General features: G+C 39.1%; 1 protein-coding gene across 1 annotated transcript in view; it reads right to left on the minus strand.

The window, feature by feature from the left end:
* SEMA3D (semaphorin 3D) overlaps window positions 1–26609 on the minus strand; it is a 47524-nt gene that overhangs the window by 11121 nt on the left and 9794 nt on the right. Inside the window, exons 4-9 of the mRNA XM_015819447.1 lie at window positions 18113–18335; window positions 11286–11374; window positions 9677–9718; window positions 7958–8115; window positions 6825–6889; window positions 3184–3323 (exon numbers count right to left, since the gene is read on the minus strand). Coding sequence (XP_015674933.1) covers window positions 3184–3323; window positions 6825–6889; window positions 7958–8115; window positions 9677–9718; window positions 11286–11374; window positions 18113–18335 — 717 coding nt within the window. The remainder of the gene's footprint in view (window positions 1–3183; window positions 3324–6824; window positions 6890–7957; window positions 8116–9676; window positions 9719–11285; window positions 11375–18112; window positions 18336–26609) is intronic.

A 26609-nucleotide genomic window follows, 5' to 3' on the forward strand; every position in this document is an offset into this window, starting at 1 on the left:
CTGCTCACTGACACCACAACTCATCTATTGATTGGTTGTCATTATGTCTTCAACCACAGGGGTTGATTGCTGATAGCACTGGCACTTAGACTTATATATTGCTTCATGTGCTTTACAGCCCTCTCTGTGGTTTACTAATGCCAGCCTACTGCCACCAACAATCTGGGCCCTCATTTTACCCATCTTGGAAGGATGGAAGTCTGAGTCAACCTTGAGCTGGTCAGGATCGAACGCCTGGCTGTGGACAGAGTCAGCCTGTAATACTGCATTCTAACACTGTGCCACCAGAGATGGTGACAATGACTTATGAGTGCTACGGAAGCGTGACATGGAACACTGACACAAGCAAAGTTGTGTCTGTGGTTAAATCCACAGAAAGAGGTGGCCATATCCACTATGGTGAGGAACCAATTCATGGGAGTGCTAATTACACACTCTCCATATTCTAAAATATTTGGTGTCCCTCAAACATCAGGGGATCCTAAATTGTACTGCACTTCTGGGCTAGGACATTTTTATCACTTTTACAATTTTCCCGTGGGATTTTGCTCCTTCTTATTCTTGCGTGTTCCTTTTGTTTAATTTTGTCTATTTTGGAACCATGTTAATCGTTTTTTCGTCACCTCTGGAAGGTAGCTTTGAAGTACAACAGAACAATAATCGACAGATATCAAATTGCGCACAATGAAAACACTGTCCAATTGATATTTTCCTGCAATTATTGAGCCAATCAACGGGGGGGGGGGGGGGGGGAAGAAGTCACAAAAGAAGAATAAGGAAAAACAAGAATATACAAGTTGTCATTTTAGCTGTACGGCTTGTTAGATTTCTCTGAAAGTGTACATGTTATTTTATTTATTTTATTAATAAAATTTATACAGCAGCTTATCTCGTGGGCAATGGCTCTTGCCAGGACACAACAATCCAATAAAACAATAAATATAAAACAATTGTTTTATATTTATGGCACATGTGGCAGTTCGGTAAAACTGAATCTTGGGGCACATTGGGCTTGGGGCTGTAACTTAACTTAATGTAATTAAGTTAAGTTAAATTAAGTAACTTAACGTAACTTAAACTGCGTCTAACGTTTCTTAAAAGTGGCAAACCATCTTTGCCAAGAACTGAGTTGAACTCAGAACCTAGGTGCCTTTATATTTCGCCGCAGAAAGGGAATTTATGATGATTAAATAAATGGAGGAGCCCGGGGTTGATTCTCAGTTGATTCCAGCTTCATGAACACATGATGATACCTTAATTATTATTTTTTCCTTCCTCTCCTCTGTGATTCTAATACAAGGAGGAGAAGAAACACCCTCAAAACCAAGAGATAAAACTGCTGGTTTGCTTGAGCATCACTGAAATAAAAGTGAAGAGTTGGAGAAAGGGAATCCTTCTCACTGCAGGGAGATGTTTCCCCCCCCACACACACACACATACTGATGCCCGAATGACATGGTGAAAGCAACCGGATCACTGGAGATCCTGTTTACTTCCACGCCCAGCTCTGCCTGGAAATGACACTCCAAAGCCTGACCCTGCAGGGCCAAAGGGGCTGTTAAGCCGAGCTGGAAGTTGCCCTCTCTTTCCTCTTAGAAAATCAGATTTCGCACCCTGGTGAGCTACCCCGAGCCCTTTACTTCTGGAGTGAGGCACAGAAGGTCTGGGGAAATGTTACTGCGCGTGAATTCCAGGAACAGCACGTCACTTGCTAAATGTGATTCAGCCGGAATTACCCCAAAGGGCTGGGATCGGGACTGATAGTAAGATACAAACGGAAAAGTTACAACCCCCCCCCACTACTTTTGGAGGAAAGCAAAAAGTTGGAAAGAGGTACAGAGGAAAGAAAAGTTTAATAAAATGAAAGAAATTTGGCTGTGGCCAACTTATTTCTGACCAAATAAGCACATCTATCTATTTTTATAATACCATAGATCCATCCATAGATCTATCTATCTATCTATCTATCTATCTATCTATCTATCTATCTATCTATCTATCTATCTATCTATCTATCTATCTATCTATCTATCTATCTATCTATCTATCTATCTATCTATCTATCTATCTATCTATCTATCTATCCACTCCATCCACCCACCCATCATCTATCTATCTATCTATCTATCTATCTATCTATCTATCTATCTATCTATCTATCTATCTATCTATCTATCTATCTATCTACCTACCTACCTACCTACCTACCTACCTACCTACAGTATCTATCTATCTATCTATCTATCTATGATAGATAGATAGATAGATAGATAGATAGATAGATAGATAGAATCATCTATCTATCCACTCCATCCACCCACCCATCATCTATCTATCTATCTATCTATCTATCTATCTATCTATCTATCTATCTATCTATCTATCTATCTATCTATCTATCTATCTATCTATCTATCTATCTATCTATCTATCTATCATCATATGTGGACAGAATCTATCTGTCTGTCTGTCTATCTATCATCATATGTGAACAGTGTCTGTCTGTCTGTCTATCATCATATGTGCACAGAATCTGTCTGTCTGTCTGTCTGTCTGTCTGTCTGTCTGTCTGTCTGTCTGTCTGTCTGTCTATCTATCTATCTATCATCATATATGGACAGTATCTGTCTGTCTATCTATCATCATATATGGACAGTATCTGTCTGTCTGTCTATCTATCATCATATGTGGACAGTCTGTCTATCTATCTGTCTGTCTGTCTGTCTGTCTGTCTGTCTGTCTATCTATCTATCTATCTATCTATCTATCTATCTATCTATCATCATCATCATCATCATATGTGGGCAGTCTATCTGTCTATCTATCATCATATGTGGAGAGAGTGTCTGTTTGTTTGTCTATCTATCTATCATCATATGTAGACAGTCTGTCTGTCTGTCTATCTATCATCATATGTGGACAGTATCTATCTGTCTGTCTGTCTCTCTATCTCTCTATCTCTCTACAGCAGGGGTGTTAAATTGCCAGCCCAGGGGCCGGTTCCATCATACGGATGCCGTGCCCACCTCTGGCAATGTGAAAAAAGTCATGACGAGTTGACACCCGTGATCTACAGTATTTATTTTATGAGCTAAATCAGTTATGCTGAATCTAATATTGACAAATTCATTTTTTTCACCAATGCATACAGAGTTTTCTCTCTTGAGGTAAAGCCAGCCTCACCTCTTCCCGGTGCTCTTCTCCAGAACGCTGAATAAACCACCTAATGGAAGCTTGCTGTGACTTTGGGACACATTCCAGAAACGTTGAGTTAAATTCAATGCCAAAAATCACCTTTTCATCACTGGTTTCATGACTAATGCCTGGAAAGCAAACACAGGAGAGGGGATTAACCCTGCCCTGATTTATTAAAGAATGGGGAAACATGACTGATGCGGAGCAGATGGCAGAACAGCACCTTAAGCTGTTAAAGAAAACAAATGGTTTGGAATGGCACACAGACATTCAAATTAATGTCAGCCATTTATAACAATGCCATTCATCTTTGACTTGGTCCCTTCCTGTCATCTCCATCCCTGTGAAAGAAGAATTCGATCTATATTATTTCGTTCTGAAATTGCTTTCAATAAGGCTTAAGCCAAGGAAGTGAAATATTTAATTCATGTAAGTCTTTAACTCATTATTCCTGGACTAACCTATGAACTGGAACCCAATTATTATTTTTCATTATTGTAGATCATCACCACTACCCCCCAGACAAAAATGCATATATTGACCCAAAAATATATATATGAGAAAACTAAATGTTTTGGGAAAGCGGTCACATTAGAGAGAGAAAAAATGTGAATTCACGGAAAGAACTTTTGGGCTGTATATAAATATCCCCCAAAACATTTGGATATTCAGAGCATTCAAAAGTACTGGAATAATTCTACTGTGAAGATATTTACATTATTGTGGGAACAATTTGAATACCTTCAATTTGAATATTTTCAAAGATAGGATAGAAACAGTGGACACAATGAACTGACACTTTTGTGGTATGGGGAAAATAAATGGAGTTGGGTGCAACAGGAAACTTAAACAAAAAAAAAAAGGAGGACATTTTTCCCTAGCTACTAGACACAGGCGCACATGCTGGAAATTAAATTGTTTTCAAGATTTATTTCGTGTCATCCCCATCGGCCTACAATCAGTGGTAGTCAACCTGGTCCCTACCACCCATTAGTGGGCGTTCCAGCTTTCATGGTGGGCGGTAGGGGTTTTGTCCGATACTGAAGCACTTTCCTTTTTTTAATTTACTTCATTTTTTAAAAAAAAAAATCATAGCATTATTTAAAAACATTTTCATTAGGTTTTCATAAAATTCCCCATGACAACAGTTCAACAATTGTGGAATCAGGCTTTAGTGCTGTTAATCATATTATGACCAAAGAAAGAAACCGCCTGAATATTTCCGAAAGAGGAGACCTTCGTTTGTTCCTTACAAAAATTGAGCCAGATATCCAGTATTTAGTTTCACAGCATCAGCCTCAGGGATCTCACTAATAATTTAATTAATTAAATGTAATTTCATCAGACTTCATGCTTCAATGTATGCAAAGTATAAATAAAAAGATAGATTTAACTACAGTAAGTTGTTTTATAAAGATTTATTCTGCCAAACTTAGCGAAAGTCCCACATAAAGTATTTGGTAAGTAATTATTATTATATGCTTTAACTTGCTGTAACTCTGCTTTATAAATTTTATAAAGTAAAGTTACTTCCCTACTTTATAAATCACCTACTTTATAAATTACCGTGGAACCGGTGGGTAGTTAGAAAATTTTACTACTAACAGAGATACAAAAGTGGGTGGTAGGTATAAAAAGGTTGACTACCCCTGGCCTACATCATTGCCTTGTTATAAGACAAATAAAATCTATTCCTTCCAGAAATTTTATTTTGACTTCTTCTCTGGGACAGCTCTTCTCCCCACAGAACAAAAGCACAGAAACTCTCATTTTCCTTAACGCTGACCGCACTCAGGCCCTGCACATTTCTTTTGATTTGCGTACACAACAGGATTAATATGAAAACAACTGTGCAGTAATTGAAACCCTGAATTAAATATTCATTTTTTTAAGGAAAAATAATACTGTTTTGCTTCAGTGGTTTTACCCCCCCTCCCTACTCCTCTAAGAAAGGAAAATAAATATTCTGAACTGAGCATTTTAAATTTTATGTTATGTTGTTACAGAAATTTCAGCTTAACCACAAGGCTGACTATAGATAATGCATATTGCAAGACCTTGTGCCAGAGAGCAAGTTAGTCTGGCAGGAACATGAACAGCTTTATCTGTGGGAAGACAGTAAGCTGTTGCTGAAAAGGAGATTGCTTAATAATTAGTAGGGAAGAATTAGAAGAAATCCTGGATTACTTGCTAATTGGAACTAAGATTTCGGATTTTGGTCCCAAGAGTTGATGTGCAAAAATAGATAAGAAAATGTGAGAAGTGCATTTCATGATTTTGCTTCAGGAACTCTTCCTGACTTGCCTCCCACACGGAAAGTCTTCTTACATTCCTACAGAGACAATATTTTCCCATTTGGGTTCCAGAACGATGTTTTTTTCATCTCTTGATGGCTGCTGCTGATAACTAAATAGTAAGTTGCAATATTGAGAAAGAATAACAATACACCAGCCACCCTTGGTTATGGAATATTGGCGTCGATTTGTACATTGAGAGCTTCTGCACCGGAGACAAATTCCTTGTGCGTCCGATCACACTTGGCCAATAAAGAATTCTATTCTATTCTGTTCTGTTCTGTTCTGTTCTGTTGTTCTGTTCTAGTCTAGTCTAGTCTAGTCATTCCAATATCTATTCTATTCTATTCTATTCTATTCTATTCTATTCTATTCTATTCTATTCTATTCTATTCCATTCTATTCATTCCAATATCTATTCTATTCTATTCTATTCTATTCTATTCTATTCTATTCTATTCTATTCTATTCTATTCCATTCTATTCATTCCAATATCTATTCTATTCTATTCTATTCTATTCCATTCCATTCCATTCCATTCCATTCCATTCCATTCCATTCTATTCTATTCTATTCTTTCCAATATCTGGACAGCCATTTGTCCAAAATGGTATAGGGTTTCCTGCCTGAGCAGGGGGTTGGACTAGATGACCTTCAAGGTCCCTTCCAACTTTACTACTACTACTACTACTACTACTACTACTACTACTATTATTATTATTATTATTATTATTATTATTATTATTATTATTATTATTATTATTATTATTATTATTATTATTATTATTATTATTATTATTATTATTATTATTCTATTCATTCCAATATCTATTCATTCCAATATCTAATCTATTCATTCCAATATCTATTCTATTCTATTCTATTCTATTCTATTCTATTCTATTCTATTCTATTCATTCCAATATCTATTCATTCCAATATCTATTCTATTCTATTCTATTCTATTCTATTCTATTCTATTCTATTCTATTCTATTCTATTCTATTCTATTCTATTCTATTCTATTCCATAATTTCTATTCTATTCCACTCCATAATTTCTATTCTATTCTATTCTATTCTATTCTATTTTCTATTCTCTCCTATCCTATCCTATTGTACCCTACCCTACGGAACAGACAGCCTCAAGAGTCAAGAATACAATTCTCAACATCCAGAACAGACCAAGGCATCTCTTTGAGACACAGAGGAGCACCATGAGTTTTTAAAACAAAACAACAAAAAACCAGCCATCACTTATGGTTGGATTAAGGTTGCCAGCTTCTCAACTGAAATGAGAGATGTTGGAAACAAGAACACCAATTCAATACTTACTGTCTTCAACATCCCAGCACTGGGTAATCGGGTCTCCATATTTCACGTCTTGCCTCCTTGCACGCCTAGAAAATGAACAAATAAGTTGCCAAAATGGCATTTAAGACAGAATTCTTATGTTTCCGGCTGACAAGGCTGGTATGTACATTATATTTCAGGAAGGCAATTCATGGACTGAACCAAAGTAGGAAGATTCATTGTGTGTGCGTGCTGGGGACGGGAATAAGATGCGAATAATGACCCTGAAGAAGATTATAAAGCACTTGGTATTTTAAGAAGATCTTTCAACTTGTCTTGACCCCATTCCAACTTTCTTGTCTCTTCAATCCCAGGACTACTTTCAAGCAAAGAAAGAGTTGCCAAGAGATCTTGCCATGAAACCTGAGATTAAATCAAGTGAGTAATCAAAAACTACCCTTTCCATCTAATTGCTAAGGTTTCAGAGATATTTTATTCTAATGTAAATAGGAAACTACAGACCAGTTTTGGTCACCACGATGTAAAAAAGATGTTGAGACTCTAGAAAGAGTACAGAGAAGAGCAATAAAGATGATTAGGGGACTGGAGGCTAAAACATATAAGGAACGTTTGCTGGAATTGGGTATGTCTAATTTAACGAAGAGAAGGACGAGGGGGGACATGATAGCCATGTTCCAATATCTCAGGGGTTGCCACAAAGAAGAGGGAGTGAAGCTATTCTCCAAGGCGCCTGAAGGGAGGACAAGAAGCAACGGGTGGAAACTGATCAAGGAGAGAAGCAACCTAGAACTAAAGAGAAACTTCCTGACAGTTAGAACAATTAACCAGTGGAACAACCTGCCTCCAGAAGCGGTGAATGCTCCAACACTGGAAGTTTTAAAGAAGAGACTGGACAGCCATTTGTCCGAAATGGTATAGGGTTTCCTGCCTGAGCAGGGGGTTGGACTAGATGACCTCCAAGGTCCCTTCCAACTTTATGATTATGATTATCATGTAGAGAACTTAGTAGGAAAAATTATAGCAAACATCAATGGAGAAGGAAGGAGGTTCCCTTAGATCCCAATATGCTCCTCAGGATGTGTGCCTAATATTGACTGAGGTTCAAGGAACAAGCCACCATTAGGTATAATAGTTCAGATGGGCAGATTCCTTACCTTTTTGAAGTCGGGGTGTATCTGGAACAGGAATGTCCATCCCAAGCACAATAGGGGTCTCTGGCAAGGCAGCAATCAGCACATGCCTTCCCATATGTATGACATCTGTGCAAGGAAAGCTGAGCCAGCCCATCTCTGGAACCAATGTACAATTGTTGCTACAAATCAAACAAGGCAAACAAATGAGAAATAACTTCACATTGCTTTATAGCATTAAAGTACTTTTTTTAAAAATCTGTTATTATAGAAATGCCTTCACGTCCATCAATATTACTGTTTATAGAGCAGGGAACAGAATCCATGAAACTGTCTCTTTCCACATAGTTAAATGAACTAGGTTTATGGGCTCACAACCATTTTGTTATAAAGATAAGCAGAAAACCCTGGTATTTTTTTTAGAGACATTTCGAGTCACTCTTTTGCTGCAGCTTACCTGTTTAACATCATGGCATCACTTCCAATTATTTAGATTTGGCCTCAACTCTGCTTTGAAAATCCAGGGGCAATAACATAGTAAAAAAAAAACCAAAACCCTGACAGAAATCTAAAGAAGCTACACAAACTGATTAAGTAGGAAACTCCGGACCACTTTGTATACTAATTAATGAACATGAGTCCCCAGCAGAATTTAGGTAATTCAAACCTTCTTTTCGTGGCTCTTTAAGTCTTGAAATTCAATGTGTATAGACTTCAGCTCCCAGCATGCTGGCTGGGGAATTCTGGGAGTTGAAGTCCATACGTCTTAAAATGGCTAAAGTTAAGAACCCTGCTTTAAATATTGACAGAAGCAGTTCCCTGTAACCTTGACATGACCAAGTCTAGAGAGATGAAAACAGTTGTTCCAAATGAAGATGGAACCTTAAATTTGCTTATGAAGCATAAATCCTGCTGAAGCCACTCAGATTAACTTCTGAATGAACACTGGGGGATTTGCATAACACAGTTACTGATAATGATATATCAGTGTGACAAATAGGTTCTGCACAAAAGCTATCAGCAAGAAAGAATCAAACTAATATATATATGCGATATCTTCTTCTTCCCTCTTTTACTGTTTTTCTTTAATATGCAATGAATATAGAGTGTTCATGTGGAATGTGGAAATGGATTTCAAATCAAAAGGAGCAATTTGACAGGAAGGACCAGAAAGGGTAAGATTAGGAAAAAAACAAGGACTGGAGGCTAAAACATATAAGGAACGGTTGCTGGAATTGGGTATGTCTAGTTTAACGAAGAGAAGGATGAGCAGGGACATGATAGCAGTGTTCCAATATCTCAGGGGCTGCCACAAAGAAGAGGGAGTCAAGCTATTCTCCAAGGCGCCTGAAGGCAGGACGAGAAGCAATGGGTGGAAACTAATCAAGGAGAGAAGCAACTTAGAACTAAGGAGAAACTTCCTGACAGAACAATTAACCAATGGAACAACCTGCCTCCAGAAGCGGTGAATGCTCCAACACTGGAAGTTTTTAAGAAGAGACTGGACAACCGTTTGTCTGAAATGGTATAGGGTTTTCTGCCTGGGCAGGGGGTTGGACTCGATGACCTCCAAGGTCCCTTCCAACTTTATTATTATTATTATTATTATTATTATTATTATTATTATTATTATTATTATTATTATTATTATTATTATTATTATTATTATTATTATTATTATTACATGAAATATTACACACAGGCTTTTAAAAAGCCATTTATCAATTGCTCTTTACAAATTACCTGCTTTGGAGACATCTCCATGGTCAAAATAGGTGATGGATGCTGCAAAGCAAATGAACAAATGTCAGTGAAGGCAGAGTCAACATCACTTGCATTTATCTGGAGGAAAAGATGTTATCAAGGAAAGGGCGTGTGTCATATCCCTCAAGAACACCGATTTGTATCTAAGCCTTTTTGAGAAACCAGTTCTGTTCAGATCTAATCTGGAATATCAGAATGGAATTCCAGGCTTATGTAATCTTGTAAATGAAGGTGGTTTAATGGAGATAACACCCAGTGCAGTCTTGAGTGTTTGAAGTTGCTTCCTGGGTTTGAGTTTTCCATAACCAAGAATTCTTCCTGAGAGATTTCAGGAAGAACATCTTAATTGAACTGAACAATCTTTGGGTGGTCAAATAAACCTTTTCTTCAAGCAAGCAATGTGGACTACAATATTCCTGGAGTGAGGAAATTCCTCTCCTTTGTGGATCACTTGTTCTTGGAAATACCTACATCAAATTAAATAACTCTCAGATGGATTAATAAAGATATAGAGAACCTACAGTAATTTTCCCCCTCTATTTTTTCTGTAAGAAAAAAAAAGAAAAGAAACGAAGTGCATAAAGTAGAGGAACATCTGTTGAGCTAATAGCTCTGTTTGGTATTAAATCTAACATTACAAATATGCAACAAATTGGTACATGCTTAATAATTCCAGATAACTTGGCAGCTGATTGGTGATCCCAGATATTTTCGACGTGATATAGTTATAATTAGTGCCTGTGGCAGCCAAATTGTGATACAGGAAGGTTTAAAACAAGAATCATCTACTTAACATCTCCCTTAACAGGGAGATTAATTTCATTTTTTTTAAAAAAAAAAAGTTTTTCCTTCTGAAATGATTATTTTGCAATAATAGCTCATCGTATCTGAACACCCTGAAGGTGTTCATGAAGGCCACAAATGAGCTTGTCTGGAAGAAGACTTAATTCTGGGGGGTTGTACCATTAATACATGCAACAATATCACGAAGATCTCATTACATCATGGTCCTTGGCAATACAGCTGCTTAATTAGCAGCCTGGAGGAAATGTCATGATTTGGAATAAGGGCACAGCACCCCAGCAAGTACGTTTGCTAAGATGATCAAAACGGTTTGCCTATCCTTGAAATGACTGCAGACTTTTACTCCACCAGGATTTGTCTCAAATTTCACTCTTCGTGCTTTTTTTCCCCTCTTTAATAACTCCCCCCCAAAAAAACGTATTTATATTGCCGTTATTGAAGTCTTTCCTCTGGCCCAAAATATATCCTAGCCGACCAGAGTCATTGGATAGGAGGTGGACGGCAAATACATTTCATAACAAAATTAAAAATAAAAACAAATATCTTGATCATTTTTTTCCTCTAGTGCAGAGGTCCCCAACCTTTTGAGCACAAGGGACCGGTTACGTGGAGAGAGGTTTTTCCGCAGACTGGAGGATGTGTGGTTTTGTGTGCTGCCTGCATTTTAAAGATGGGGCTTTGATTGTTTGTGTGGACCGGTTGCTGGCATGCCGTGGACCGGTACGGACCAGGGGTTGGGGACCTCTGCTCTAATGTAAAAGATAGTTCACTTTTGGAGACCTACCTTGAATATTTGTAGTTCTTCCAGGATCACCTCTTCCATGTCCCATTTTTCTTTGGCGATGCTCAAAACTTTCAGCACTGTTCCTATATCTGAAATTGAAAGGATTCTACTGAAAAAAGCTATCAGGATGTTTCCCCACTCTGGAAACAGTTCATTTATTAACGCTTTCCTATAAACGGAAGCCTTGTATTTTCATTCTTCTCCCAGTACTTTTTAGCTAAATCCATATCATATATAAATATCCATTTTTCCCCATTCTCTGATCACTACTTGCTACTGTTTAATACCAAGGAGAGAACATGTTATAAAGACAATGAGTAAATCTAATTTGTTGCTTGCATACAGCCACAGCCTATAGTTACGGATCTTGTCAAGGGAAGAGAGAAAGACCTTTATCCAAGTGATAGCTGTTGGTCTTCTGTTAAGTGGTGGGATTTTTTTTTTATTATTATTATTTGTGGTTGTGAGCTGCCTAGGATTTTGATATCATGCAGATGCTGGGAGCTAGACAGGATGAGGGGTGACATGATAGCAGTATTCCAATATCTCAGGGGCTTCCCCAAAGAAGAGGGAGTCAAGCTATTTTCCAAAGCGCCTGAAGGCAGGACAAGAAGCAACGGATGGAAACTAATCAAGGAGAGAAGCAACCTAGAACTAAGGAGAAACTTCCTGACAGTTAGAACAATTAACCAGTGGAACAACCTGCCTCCAGAAGCAGTGAATGCTCCAACACTGGGAGTTTTTAAGAAGAAACTGGACAGCCATTTGTCCGAAATGGTATAGGGTTTCCTGCCTGAGCAGGGAGTTGGACTAGATGACTTCCAAGGTCCCTTTCAACTACTACTACTACTACTACTACTACTACTACTACTACTACTACTACTACTACTACTTCTTCTTCTTCTTCTTCTTCTTCTTCTTCTTCTTCTTCTTCTTCTTCTTTATCATCATCATCATCATCATCATCATCATCATCATCATCATCATCATCATTATTATTATTATTATTATTATTATTATTATTATTATTATTATGAGTGCTAGCATGCATTCATGTGATCCCAAGTTAGTTATCAACTGAATTAGTTCTCGGCAACTCATTTTACGTAATGGTATGCGGGAAGGATCTTAAGAAAGGAGCGGAAGAGATGCTGCCCAGGGAAGGATCAGAGAGCAGCCCACAACTGCTTAATAGGCAAAGAAATAAATTTAGGAAGGATCCGGCCTAACATATCAGACTATTAAAAGTAACGGTGGGAGATTAGTATTCTCAGACTTGCAAGATTCTGCTAATGTAGCCTGACAATAAAGTAGAATTAGCTCATCTGCTCGTGTTTTCTGTCTTGTTTACTTGGGAGGGCTGACATTTTATTACCATCTTATTCTCCTACAAGTGGAATAAATTGATAAATGATCATATGTAGTGCCCCCAAATGTTATAAAGGTGACTGTAAGCAAACATTTCAGTTATAAATGTTATAAAGATGGCTATAAGCATGTGCAGTCTTCAGCGCTCATGCAGGTTTCCACCATGCACAAGGCCTCTGAGCCTAGACTAAGCACTAGAAACTTTTCCTGATCATAAAAAAAATAAAATGAAATCCAGTGTGCTTTTCACGCACCCCAAAAGCCCTCCAGGTACATTGTCAATGGATTATGCAAACGAGCAACGAGCAACAATGCCAATTCCCCTGCAATCAATTGTGAATTATTTCCTATATTTCCCCTCTCCTGCATTGTGTGCGCATGGAACTTTTCATATGGAAGTGATTGAACAAATAAAAGATCCTGAAATTAAGTAACCGAAGACCAAACATAAAGGAAAGAAAAGCATCTTTTAACTTAACGGTACTGCAGACAACGTTGCTTCAAGCTTCTCCTTTGATTAAACTGACTGCCTCGTATGCTAATTTCACTCAATTTAAACCTCATGATGAAGGTAATTATGCCGTTAGTATTAATCTTTGTTATGAGAAGAATGATTGAGAGGTAAATAGTTTCCAGTAAACTGACCACATTCAATTTCCTACTTTGGTCGAATTCCTTCCAAAGTGCTAAAATTCCGTGCAGTATCGCTTAATCTGAAGGAGGGGAAGACGACTCTTGTCTGAATAAACCAATTTCTGAATGTTGAAAAAATAAGCTGAGTCTGATCCGTTCACCACATTTTCAAGATGAAGGGAGGGTTTGGTTACATGCAGTCTGAGGAGGACTGAATCGGAGCTCTTAAAACATGGCATGCTGAGGGAAAGGTGGAAAGGTGAGCGTGTTAAACCAAGGACCATCTTTACAAAGTAGCCATGTAACCAAGCTCAGTTCCTGAAGCTACATGGTACAGTGGCATTGCAGAAGACCGTTGCATTTTGAGGGTTGTAGTGACATCTCTTGATTTCTCCTTCATATTACAAAGATCCCAGAAGTTTCAATTTCAATCAGAATAGGGCTGGAAGGGACCTTGGAGGTCTTCTAGTCCAATCCACAGCAAAAGTAGGAGACTCTATACCTGTGATGATCCAGGGCCCCAAACGGAGGCAAAACAATTAGCTGGTCAGAATAATTGTCTTTGTAAGCACTGCCAACATTCACCCAAAGCCCCCACATATACTAGCACAAGTTCAATAAAACAGTCAACGGAGTTAAACAGTTCTTTAAAGTAAAACAGATAACAAACAAAGTATGATCTTTTCAACGCCCAGCTTGCCTGTAACCTGCAAACTGCAAAACTGAGGACAGCAAGGAGAACTCAGCAGGAAACAACCTTGATCCAAAATACAAAGAGTCCAGGTACAAGAGCTCACATCACAAGAGTTCACGTTTGTTCCCGGCAAATGCCCCACCCCCCAGCGTCTCCTTAAATACCTACTCCCCAGGTGTGCCTTGTGGAGTGGGTGTAACGCTCTCCTCCCGATCAAGTGAGCCTGCCTCCGTTGTTCCCTCCTCCTCTCTGCTCTCCTTGCTCTGGGATCTGGTGGGGAGGGGCCTTGCTCCTCGCCTGAGCTCTGCCTTCCCTGTTCCAAACTTGAAGGGCCCTGGCCTGCTTCAGCCTGTTCCTCCTCACAGTCCTCCAAAGCCACAGACACCCCCTCCTGGGCCTCAACAGGGAACTCCATGTCATCCTCAGAGTCAGGCTCGGACGGAGGCATGACAATACCAGGGATAGGCAACCTTGGCTCTTTTATGACTCGTGGACTTCAACTCCCAGAATTCCTGAGCCAGCATGACTCAGCTTGGAAACCTCTCCCTTTCCCCTCAGCACAGCTGGCTCAGGAATTCTGGGAGTTGAAGTCCACGAGTCATAAAAGAACCAAGGTTGCCTACCCTTGCTCTATACCATTTAAGACAAGTGGCTGTCCAGTCTCTTCTTAAAAGCCTCCAGTGGTGAAGCATCTACGACTTATGGAGGGAAGCTGTTTCACTGGTTAATTGTCCTCCCTGTTAGGAGAACTTCTCCTTAGTTCTAGGCTGCTTCTTTCCTTGATTAGTTTCCATCCATTGTTTCTTGTCTTGCCTTCTGGTGCTTTGGAAAATAAGTTGACCCCCTCTTCTTTGTGGCAGCCCCTCAAATACTGGAATACTGCTGTCATGTCCCTCCTAATCCTTCTTTTCCCTAGATTGGCCATACCCAATTCCTGCAACTGTTCTTCGTATGTTTTTGTCTTCAGGCCCTTAATCATCTTAGTTGCTCTTCTTTGCACTTTTTCCAAATCTCGACATCTTTTTTGTTATGTGGTGACCAAAACTGGATGCAGCACTCCAGGTGTGGCCTTACTAAGGATTTATAAAGCAGTACTAACACTTCATGTGATTTTGATTCTGTGCCTCTGTTTATACAACCAAGAACTGTATTAGCTTTTTTGATTGCTGCAACACACTGCTGGCTCATAGGACTCCAAGATCCCTCTCACAGCTACTGTTTCTGAGTCAGGTTTCACCTAATCTGTAGTTGTACCTTTGGTTTTTCCTGCCTAGGTGTAAAATCTTGCCTTTCTCCACATTAAATTTCATGTTGCTGGATCTAGGCCCATTGTTCAAGTCTGTCAAGAACTTTTTGGATTCTGAGCTTGTCTTCTGGGGTGTTGGCTATTCCTGCCAGTTTAGTGTCATCTGCAAATTTTATGAGTTCTCCTCCTATTCTCTCATCTAAGTCATTCATGAAGATATTGAAGGGTACTGGGCCTAAGATGGAACCTTGTGGTACTCCACTGCTTAGAGTTCATTCTGAGTTATGATAATATCTAAGTTGTTTATTTTTCACTCTTGCTTGATAAATAAAGAGAAGGGAGGAATCTTCACACACCATAGGAGGACCTCAAGATCATTTAAGCTGGTACCTGCTTATCTGTACGTATATTTCCCAGGGTCTTGTTTACATCTCAGGGAAACAAATGCACCATCCAGCCAAGTTCAGGTCCTACTACTTTGGTACCATGGAAACAAGGTCATAAGGTTTTGGTGTCAGGTTTTGCTAAGACCCTGGTGTTGCCCTTTGAGCTGTGAGCTTCCACAAACACCTAGGTGCTGTGAGACTCGGCCATTTTGGGATCTCTCCATTGGGCCTCCCAAAAGCAGAACTAAGATTTGTTATCATCTCACACGGTGCTTTTGTGTTTCTGTTTCAATCTGTCTGCTAAAATTAATAATGTGTTATTAACATGTAATATGTTAATATGGAAGAAGCTCTGCCACTGCTTTCTTCTAAGATGTTCTTTAGACTTTCCAATCCTGGAATTTCCTCAAGGAAAAGCAGCCCAAGTGATGACCACCTCTCCACCTGGATAGCTTTCTCTGAAATTAACCCTGATTAGCTGGATGCTGTCATTAGAGTGGATGTGATCAGCTTTCTTAAAAGTGGGAGTGAAAAAAAATCCCTTCACATTCCTGATGGGTGCGCAACTACTCCACCGAACCACCTTATTCACAAATTACAAAAATCTACCTGGATTTTCCAAATTCTCAAATGACTCCGGCCACCCAGACTGAACCCCAATTTTTTGGTCCCTTGAAGGAGGCTTCCTTTTCACTAAGCAGCCAAGGAATGTGAGTAGCTCCCCTGCGGATGATGAATGCTAGCAAAAGTTTGATGCTGGAACCAGGAAGGCCTTCTACCCAGCCCTCTGTCAGAGATACCGACCCTTGGATTCCTGCCCAGAGCACAGGGTGGCCGGACAGGCCAATGGCCTTCTCCAGCTTTAGCATTATACGATTCTCTCAGCGCCTCGGGGGCCCCCCAGCTCCCGCTGTCTACTTCTTCCCTTCCAGTTGCTTAGTCCTGATTGTCTGACAACATTTACAAAATGTTCCCAGATTGGAACAGATATTCATAACCACTCACCTGTTATTTGCAATTGGCGGATAAACATTAAAGGGTATCTACTACATCTTGAAAAAAACATATGTTTCATGTCCATTGAGAATCTTGAAACGGATGAAAAATTAAGTACCCAGTTCAAGGTTCTGATTGGCCTTTTGGGAGGAAAAAAAGCTTTTTCTAAACATTATGCCATTTGAATGACTAGATAATTTACAACAGATCTTCAGAAGCCTCTACACTTCTGCGCTTATTTCTAATATATTTTTGTTTATCTATTTAGTTCTTATGCTTGGAGGCTTTGATTTCTCTAATAAAAAAGAATTCAGAGTCAAATTGTCATTGCAATTTGGTGGGTGAGATTAGGCTAAAAACGGGTTGTGTGTATTCACTTTGCAACTTTATTAATTGAGTCCTTGTTTCGGCTTTCTTTCAAAGCCAACCGCAAAAACATGTTGTTCAATCTTTCATGCTATTATGTTTAATTGCTGACAAAACTGCCACTAGGTTGATTTAGTAGTGAGCAAGTTGTTAGTTTCTTAACATGTCAAAAGAATCTTATTTTTCCATAGTCTAGATTAGTCTTCTCTGCTAAAATTCTGGACTGCCACCTACTGACTATTTTAAACTTGCAGACATCTATTATAATGAAGAGCAAAATGGAATAATAGTTAAGAGCCAATTCAAATAGGCTCAGCTATAAATATCTTTAACCTTAGTTTGTCTTAACCCTGATTCAGATCAGATATGAGAAAGTCTTAGTTTCTCTCATTTAGCAATTCTTTTCCGTTAGAGGAACCAGGATACCAATTTTAGCTTTTCACAATTTTCCTCCATAACCAAATTAGCCTTTTTTCTATCTCTGATGAATGTATGGGCCTAAAAGTCCCTATTAAAAATTGTGTGTGTGTATGTGTGTGTGTGTATCTTTGAAAGAAGCTTTAATGTATCAAGCATCAATCTGTAATGTAATTCTAACACAATATTTTTCTTTGAGAAGAGATACTGTAAGGATACTTTACATTCCAATGGAATAGTGATGTAGAAAATACAACATGGGTAAACTAGGATCAACAAAGCTGTTTTATATGAATCTTCCATTATATTGGAGGGGAAAAAAACCTTAGCCAGACCAGCTTGTCACTTTGCAAGTTAAAAAACTAGAGGAATCTTCACTCTTTGTGCAGTATGGAAACGCAACCTTTTGCAGGTTGCTCAGAACTTAAGCCTTTCTGAAGTTGAGAAGTAAAAATGAATAAATAAGCAAACAACAGTGACAATCTGCTTCCCTCTGAGAATATATATATTGTGTTGTCATCAGGACCAGAATCTGATTGTACCTTTAGATGTTGTATGCTGCAATTGCTCTGCTCTAGTTATCGTATCGCTTGTTATTAAGTCGATGTATCTGTTTGTTTCAGGGTTCACTCAATCCCAAACAAGCCTTTGGGGAAATTAGATATAAAGTTTGTCTTTTAATAATTTGGAAGTCACGCACGTCTCTTTGTTCTAGACTTACCTGTTCCTAGAAACATGACATCATACTGGCCGTCTTCAGCTGTGACACGATCCACCACGATCTGAGTCAGCCGGTAGTCCACGTTGATCTGAGTGAAGACCGGAGCCCGACTCACTGGGTGGGCCGCCCTATGCATCAGGGGGTGGCGCTTGATGAAGCTGATGACATCATCAGGGAAATCCCTGGTGGACTTGACCAAGGGGTCGTAGGTTTTGCTTGGACACTGATGGAGACGAGAGAGAGAGAGAGAAGAGGCAATCTCTTTTAGCATGGAAGGCATTTATGATCCTGGCTGGCTGCGGGGAGCAAAGATAAGGGACCTGAATGTTGTCAGCCTTTTAGTCACCCATGTTGGTTTGCTCCAGGACTACAGTTAATCCTCGACTTACAACTGTTCATTTAGTGGTCGTTCAACATCACTAAAAAAAGGTGACTTATGACTCTTTTTCACACCTACGACCGTTGCAGCCATCTCCGTGGTCACGAGATCAACATTCAGCCACTTGGCAACTGATTCATATTTATGATGGTTGCCATGTCCCTATGTGTGTGTGTGTGTGTGTGTGTGTGATCCCCTTTTGCGACCTTCTGACAAGCAAAGTCAGTGGGGAAGCCAGATTCACTTAACAACCGTATGACTGACTTAACAACCACAGGGATCCATTTAACAAATAATAATAATAATAATAATAATAATAATAATAATAATAATAATAATAATAATAATAATAATAATAATAATAATAATAATAATAATAATAATAATAGTAAAGTTGGAAGGGACCTGTGGCAAGAGAGGTCAAAAAATGGGGCACATTCACTTAACAAATGTTTCACTTAATAACAGAAATTTGGGGGTCAATTGTGGCAATAAATCAAGGATTACTTGATTTAGGACCATCCCCACATTCTCAGGCCCCCCTCTTCCTTCAGAAGTCCCAGTTTCAGGAGAGGAGGGAGAAGAGAAATGAATGGGTGAAAAAAAATTAGGGAAAGAAGTAGGAAACATAGAGAGTAAAACATGCTACAAGTGGGAGGACCACCGGAGCAGAGCTGCAGTCTCTGCTAAGTTCAAACATCTTCATTGCTAAGTGTATTTGGTCCTGTTCTCCAGTCATTGCAGGTTTCATTTGCCTTATTTCTAAACATATACAGTCTATTCACACAACCTACATCTTGCTTGCTGATCTCCTAAAGCAGTAATGGCGAACCTTTTAGAGACCGAGTGCCCAAACTGCAACCTAAAACCCACTTATGTGTTGTCAGGTGCCGGGTGGGCGTTGCCAATTGTGTGGGTGTGGCCAATTATGTGGGTGTGGCCAATTAGGTGGGCATGGTCCATTGTGTGGGCGTGGCTGCAGTGGTAACGGCAGAACTGGGTGGGACTAAAAAGTTCAATCAATCAATTCCAACTTTGCAAGTTCTTTTTTTTTCCCCGCGAGAAGTTGAAATCTTTTTTTTTTGCACACGGCGGCGGAGGCCTAAAGCGAAAAGGTTTTATAAAACCCAGCTGAAGACCTAGGATTGGGGCGACGGCGCATGTGCCCACAGAGAGGGCTCTGAGTGCCGCCTCTGGCACCCGTGACATAGGTTCACCACCACTGTCCTAAAGAGTTCAAAAACACACACGTTACAGAAAAGCTGCTGCAGTTTAACTGCCACCATTTGGGAATCTATTCTGCTCGTGAGAAATAATTTTCATCTAAAGCTGAAAAGTTAAAATTGCTTTAGTTGGTGTTAGTACACAAAATATTAAAATAGTCTCTCGTATCTGAAAACGCCTACTTCTTTAACAGTGGTAAAAGATATTCTTGGCTTCATCTTCTGAAAAGATGTCATATTTTACTCTCTGATACTGTCAGGGGAAAAAAGGAAGTGCTAGAAACCAACCGGAAAGGATTCTGAGGCTGTCAGGAGCTAAAAGCCTTGGATTAATATCTAAATTCCTATTCTTGTAGTCAGCACCAGAGGGATTAAAAAACCGGCTGATTCATCCAGGCTGTTTTCAGCTATGGCACTGTCTTATCCAGGGACTTTTAAAGAGTTACTCTGGCACTGCCAATAGCAAACATTTAATTTCATGTAGCTGAAAAATTTAGTCAAAGCAAATGCCCAGATGTCTTCATTAAGTATTTTTCAATTGTTAATAAATATCGCCCTCTTCTGGTTGCTATTAGAAAAGCACTTGGATCCTGATGAACTGTATTCAAAAAAGATTTATATGCATAATAAGCCTATTAATGTCTAAAAACCTTACAAATGCTTTCGTTACAGCCTCCAATGTGGCTACTGCCTTGGAAAATAATGCAGTATCAAAACATCTACAGACATGTTTTCTTAAATCCTGATATTTAGATTTCTCACATAACATTGGACTATTACAGATGCCTTGCAGAGATGGTCGTGACCAAATTAAGACTATTACTAAATAAATTATCCACGCTCCAGAAATGAGCGATGACAATCTTTCAAAATGGACTAAGGAAAGATTGATCTCCCTGGCCCTGATTCCTATTCTGGATCAAGGTCATCATACACCACGTGCTATGGATTGTGAGTGCAAGGTCACACCAGAATATTAAAAGCATTAATAGTGAAAACAATAGGAATTAGAGTTATACACCGCTTCGCAGTGCTTCACAGCCCTCTCTAAGCAGTTTGCAGAGTCAGCAAATTGCCTCCAACAATCTGGGTCCTCATTTTACCAATCTTGGAAGTATGGAAGGATGAGTCAACCTTGAGCAGGTCAGGATCGAACTCCTGGCAGTGGGCAGAGTCAGCCTGCAATGCTGCCTTCTAACCACTGTGCCACTATGACTCTTAATTAATCTGATAGCTTTTTTTGTGCAGTTTGGAGAGTGTGCATGTGTGACAGGTAGGAAGGATGACATTTTTCGGTTAACATTGCTCTGGTTTTCAGAATCCTACTACAACACTCCAACCAGAAACTCTACACCAGTTTGATGAGGAGGACCATGACTTTAAGGCCGTGTTTCTCAACCTTGGCAGCTTAAAGATGGGTGGACTTCAACTCCCAGAATTCCCCAGCCAAGTCCACCCATCTTGAAAGCATAAGGGAGTATCAGATGGTAAGCTTGCTTATCTGTGGTCCCAATGGATATGAATACTCCATTATCTTCTCATATTAAATGGATAATACCCATGTTTTCTCCCAAGGGGAACGATTACATACAAGAAGCCTCTTACATGAAGCAGATGGACAATTTATAAAAAAAGTTGACGGTGCTCTTTGGAGTTGATGGATTCGCAATTTTGACACAGATCTTTTAAGGAAATCCAAGCGGCAATCATCCTGTGCACATATGCTCCAGGGCCAAATGCACCATGTGGCAGATCTATTATGCTTAAATGCAGGAGGGGAAAAATTGGTGGTTTTGGGACGTGCTTGAGCACTTAAGGTTTGGCACTGCTTAGAGAACATGATGCATGCTGAAACTATCCCAAAAACTGGATGGAATCTTCTGAGTTGTTTGTGTCCATTTTTTTTTAAAAAAATACCCCAAATTGTTGCCTAATGCTACTTAGGTAATTTTATGGCAGCATGCCACTTGCTTAAGTCCAGGCAACTGATTTGAACTTTGGGAAGTCAGGAACATTTTTTTTTTCTGATAGGGACTGGAAAATCAGATTAAGTTCTAATAGCTGCAACAACTGTCAAATGCAGTGTTTCTCAACCTCAGCGACTTTTAAGACGTCTGGACTTCAACTGGGAGTTGAAGTCCAGATGTCTTAAAAATTGCTGAGGTTGAGAAATCCTGGTGTAACAGTTTGGCCCTACATACACCCAACCTTGAAACCCAAGGGAAAACAAGAAGTCTCCCCTTTCTTATTCATTGTCTTCGTTTATTGAGAGAGATGAACACATTTCTGTGCAAAGAAGCCATTATGTTCTGCAGACCCAGAGTTCATAGGTTAACTACTGAAAATATCCTCACATTAAATGAACCTGGTCCTATTCATACACCTGTAGGATTAAGCTTTGGCCACCCAATGAGAAGGAAGGACTCACTGGAGAAGAGCCTAATGCTGGGAAAGATGGAGGGCAAGAGAAGAAGGGGACGACAGAGAATGAGGGGGCTGGATGGAGTCACTGAAGCAGTAGGCGTGAGCTTAAATGGACTCCAGAAGATGGTAGAGGACAGGAAGACCTGGAGGAACGTTGTCCATGGGGTCGTGATGGGTCGGATGCGACTTCGCAACTAACAACAACAACAAGGATTAAGCTAAATGATCTTTCTCTGTGACCATTCAGGTAAAGTATTTCATGTCTTCTGAACACTGTTTCTTAGGGGAATAACATCTCCTTCACACTTCTCTAATACGATCTAAAATGTTGCTCCAGGTTGCCAACATGGAAAGCCAGAAAAAAATTCCCATTTGGATTATGCTACAGCTTCCATTTGGATCCTGTCCTAGAAAAACCCAGCAAAGTGTGACAGTGTCCAGTGCTATTATTTTAAAACAGAAACTTCTGCAAAGAAGCCTTTACACATCCCTTCCATACGCAGAGATTGGAAAGTATGTTCTACTTGGAATAACAAATACCCAGAAATCATAAAGTACAGCAGTTCAGAAGACAAAAAGGAGGAATGTGTGGATTTATAAACATTTAACTGTCCTGGAAAAAAGGACCGCTGCCTGAGCACTGCTCCTGGTCATCATGTATCTATCACCTTGTGGTAAGACGGGAGGCCAACTGAATTTTATAAATAAATAAAAAGAAATATATTGCCGAAGGCAATTTAGTTTCTTTAACAAAGCAGAACAAAAGTTAAGAGTTCTGTAGAGCAGAATGTTTAACCTCACAGTGGACACGGCTGAGCCTATTACAGAACAGCTGTGAAATAAAATAAACATTTCAACAACCTTAATTAATGCAAGCAATTGGGGTTTGGAAGGGAAGCAGCATTTTAGAAGGCTATGGACCTGTTCACACCTTAGGAGGCATGTATATACTATAGACAATAAAAGGTTTCTAAGAGGGGCCTCCGGTTTGCCATCGCAGCTGCTGCAGCCGCTGGAAGGCGAGTTCCATCTTCCGCGTTCAGTTTCGTTCCGCTGGGGGACCCTGGAAAGGGTCGAAAGTCGCCCTGTAGGGGCAATGAGCAAGGAGGGGACCCCCGCTTGATTGCAGGAGGGCAGCAGCCCTTCCGCTTGATCTGGGGCAGCTCTCCAAACTGGTGGAGGAAAGACCGGCCATAGCAATATGGCTCGTCACTAGGCTGCAGACAGCCGAAGTCAAACTTACCACCAGGCACTTCTAAAGCAGCACGGATGAGACTGGGTGAGATCCGATCTTCTCTCTAAGATCCTAAGTATTTTTCTTCCTGTAAAAGCTGCCCAAAATATCTTTCCCCCTGTAAGGAGAGAGGGAAGGGAATTTCTACCCCACCCTCTAAGAATAGCGGTGACTGACTACCCAGGGGAGTTAAAGCACTAAAAGAATAACTTTAATTTAATTGGATTTATATGTTTCTGAAACTTAGGGACCAAAAGTTTTCTTATTTTCACCGAAGACCTTTTTTTAATCTATGAAAAAGAAATAAAATTGGAAAAAGGACTATAAACATTTTGGACTTAAAAAACCTTAAGCAGCATCGGTGACATCTTGTGGCGAAGCTTGGTATTACAACTTGTTATTGCCTAAAGGAGTCTTGGCTTGAAGCCCAGACTACAGATAAGACTCTTTTAACTTTGATAAACACCATCTATGAGGAGTTTAACTGTAAAGAGAACTTCTGGGTGGCATGGCTGGCCTCCTTGAACTATGAATGTAAACCTTTATTGATTTTTAGAGCTATATGTGGGGAATTGTCTTCCTACTTTTTTATCTGAGGAATATTGGTCATTATTTGAGATGATGAAATACCTTGGATTATAAAATCTGACTTGACAAACAACTACCTACAAACACATGAAATAGAGATCCCATACCCAACTATAACATTATTTTCATTGTCTGATTTCAAAGTCCTCAACTTAACGTACCATTAAGAGAAGATGGATGAAGACCAGGAAAAGATTATTTCCATGTTGAAAGCAATACATGAAACCATCCTTTCAGCTTGTGACGAAATAAGGTGTTACAGAAAAGAACAAGATGTCAGCTTAGATATACAAACCCAAATTCCAACTACAACTAAAGAACTAACAACGCAGAAGGTAACAGAAGAAGTGGAACAATCAAATACTAAGACAGAGGACTCAATTGACCAACAAATACAGTCAATGGAATATCCAGAAAAGGGACTGACAACACTGAAAATGGAAAAGACTTTCTATATAAATCAGAAGAAAATTGAGGAGCAAGAAGAAGAACAGACTGAATGGAAGATAAACATACCAGGACAATTATGGGCATTTGGAATAATAGGGAGACGATTTAAGGAATACAAATGGGCTAGCCCTTCCAAAAAAATGGCAACTAAATGGTCTCTCTTATTCCAAACAATATATATAATAATAGAGGGAGATCTATTTGATGATTTAAAACCATTGACATGGAAGGCTAGTTGGCAAAGAAAGAAAGCCAGAGTAAGGCTGAAGAAAATTGGGGGTTTGATTTATCAGAGGGGATTTCATATTACTAATTAGAGGGTCAAAGGGAGAAGTTGAGATAAGGGAAATTTTGGTCATTAAATTTAAAACATTTGGAAATTAGTTGAAAATAAGGATGCTATTTATTTAATACTTAAAAATTAAACCCAAAATAAAAACAAAATATTATGAATATGTTTGATTTATTGATTAACTCAGATAATATATATAATGGGCTTTGATTTATTAAAGAGGATACTGTATTATTAATTAGATGATGGGGGGAAATAGATAACTTTTAGGAAATAGAACAAGATTATACCCAAATAGATAAGATGTGTATTTTGAATATTAGATTCTGTTATGAATTGAGATAAAGGAAACTTTGGTTACCTAAAGCCTGGAAATTATAAATATCAAATGTTAAATTTGAATATTGATGGGAAACTAAAAATTGGGAAAAACCAATAACAGGACATTGATTGAATATAAAAGTAATTAAAATATGCATAAACTAAAAATTATTGATAAATGTAATAATGATGTTTTTATTTAGTTGATATAATAAGAACTGTATTAGCTTAAATATGAGATAGTAGATATTAAGGGAAAAAGAGAGGAAATATCTGAGGTTGTAGTTTGAGATTTGTACTAAAGATTTTTGTATGTTACTGAACTATTGATTAACCCAGCCACCACGTTGCTTTTTAAAATGCCTAAATGTAAAATCAGAAAATTAATAAAAATATTATTTAAGGGAGAAAAAAAGGTTTCTAAGAGCTTTCCTCTTTTCTCCCATCCTGTCTGGAAGAAGAACCAAAGCTTTAATAGAAGAAAAAAAACCTGCATTCTTGTTTTTCATAATGATCAGCAGTAATTGGATAATTCCCTTCCCAACTCTACGAGGATAATGTGGAGAATCATTTTTTGAATTCTTACACGTAGGCCTGTCCTTCAACGAATGATCAAAAGATAATAGGCACCGTCTCCGTGTGGAATGCACAGCCTCAATAGTCTTTAGATCAGAGTTGAGGATATAATTGCAGGTGTAAATAATACTTTTGCCGAACGCCTCAACAGCTCATTCAAAACCGTCAATGGAATATGGGTGTTCTTTATCTCTGCCCAAGAAACCTCTCAGCTTTCTATTCATCAAGCAGCAGCTGTTCAATAATTCCCCTCCATCCACAAGGAGCAGGTAGTTCTGCCAGCCCAAACATCTCTTTCAATTACCATCGACTATCCAGGGATAGTGGGAGGTTAAGCAGCGCCATGCATATGAGTGAAAATAGCCCATCCTGAGGTACTCTGAATCCAGGTCCTGTTCAAATTCAGGTTGAATGTGAATTTGCCCCATCTCTGATGGGTTTTTATGGGCATCGTCCGTGGACTGCTAACAATTCAGAGAGGAATGGGGAAAGATTACCGCCGTTGTGATCTGCCCTGTCTTGTCAACACCTAACAAAATCAGAAGCCAAAAGTCCCAGTGTTTAAAGTAAGCTATGTCAACTCTGGAATTTCATTCACACCAGTGTTAAGCAGTCCCCAAATCTCAAATCCTGCACCAGATGTGAACATCTGGGAAGATCTGGAATACATCTGGAGCCCAAGACAAGTCAGAAGGCCGTTCCTGAGTAGGCAGAACACGAAACCTTTATGCCACAAGAAATCTAGCAGCCTGGTTGTTCAACCCAGTTTCCATCAGGGTAACAAGTGACCAAGATACAGGCTTTATACAGCCTTTGGGCTGCCTTAAACAGTTTCCTGCATGAGCAGGGGGTTAGACTAGATGACCTCTCCCAACATCATTATTATTATTATTATTATTATTATTATTATTATTATTATTATTATTATTATTATTATTATTATTATTATTATTATTATTATTATTATATTATTATTATGGATCATCGCACAGTCAGCCAGATGTTCAGAC

This window comes from Protobothrops mucrosquamatus, unplaced genomic scaffold (assembly GCF_001527695.2).
Source record: "Protobothrops mucrosquamatus isolate PMUCROS unplaced genomic scaffold, P.Mucros_1.0 scaffold924, whole genome shotgun sequence".
NCBI classification, from domain to species: Eukaryota; Metazoa; Chordata; class Lepidosauria; order Squamata; family Viperidae; genus Protobothrops; species Protobothrops mucrosquamatus.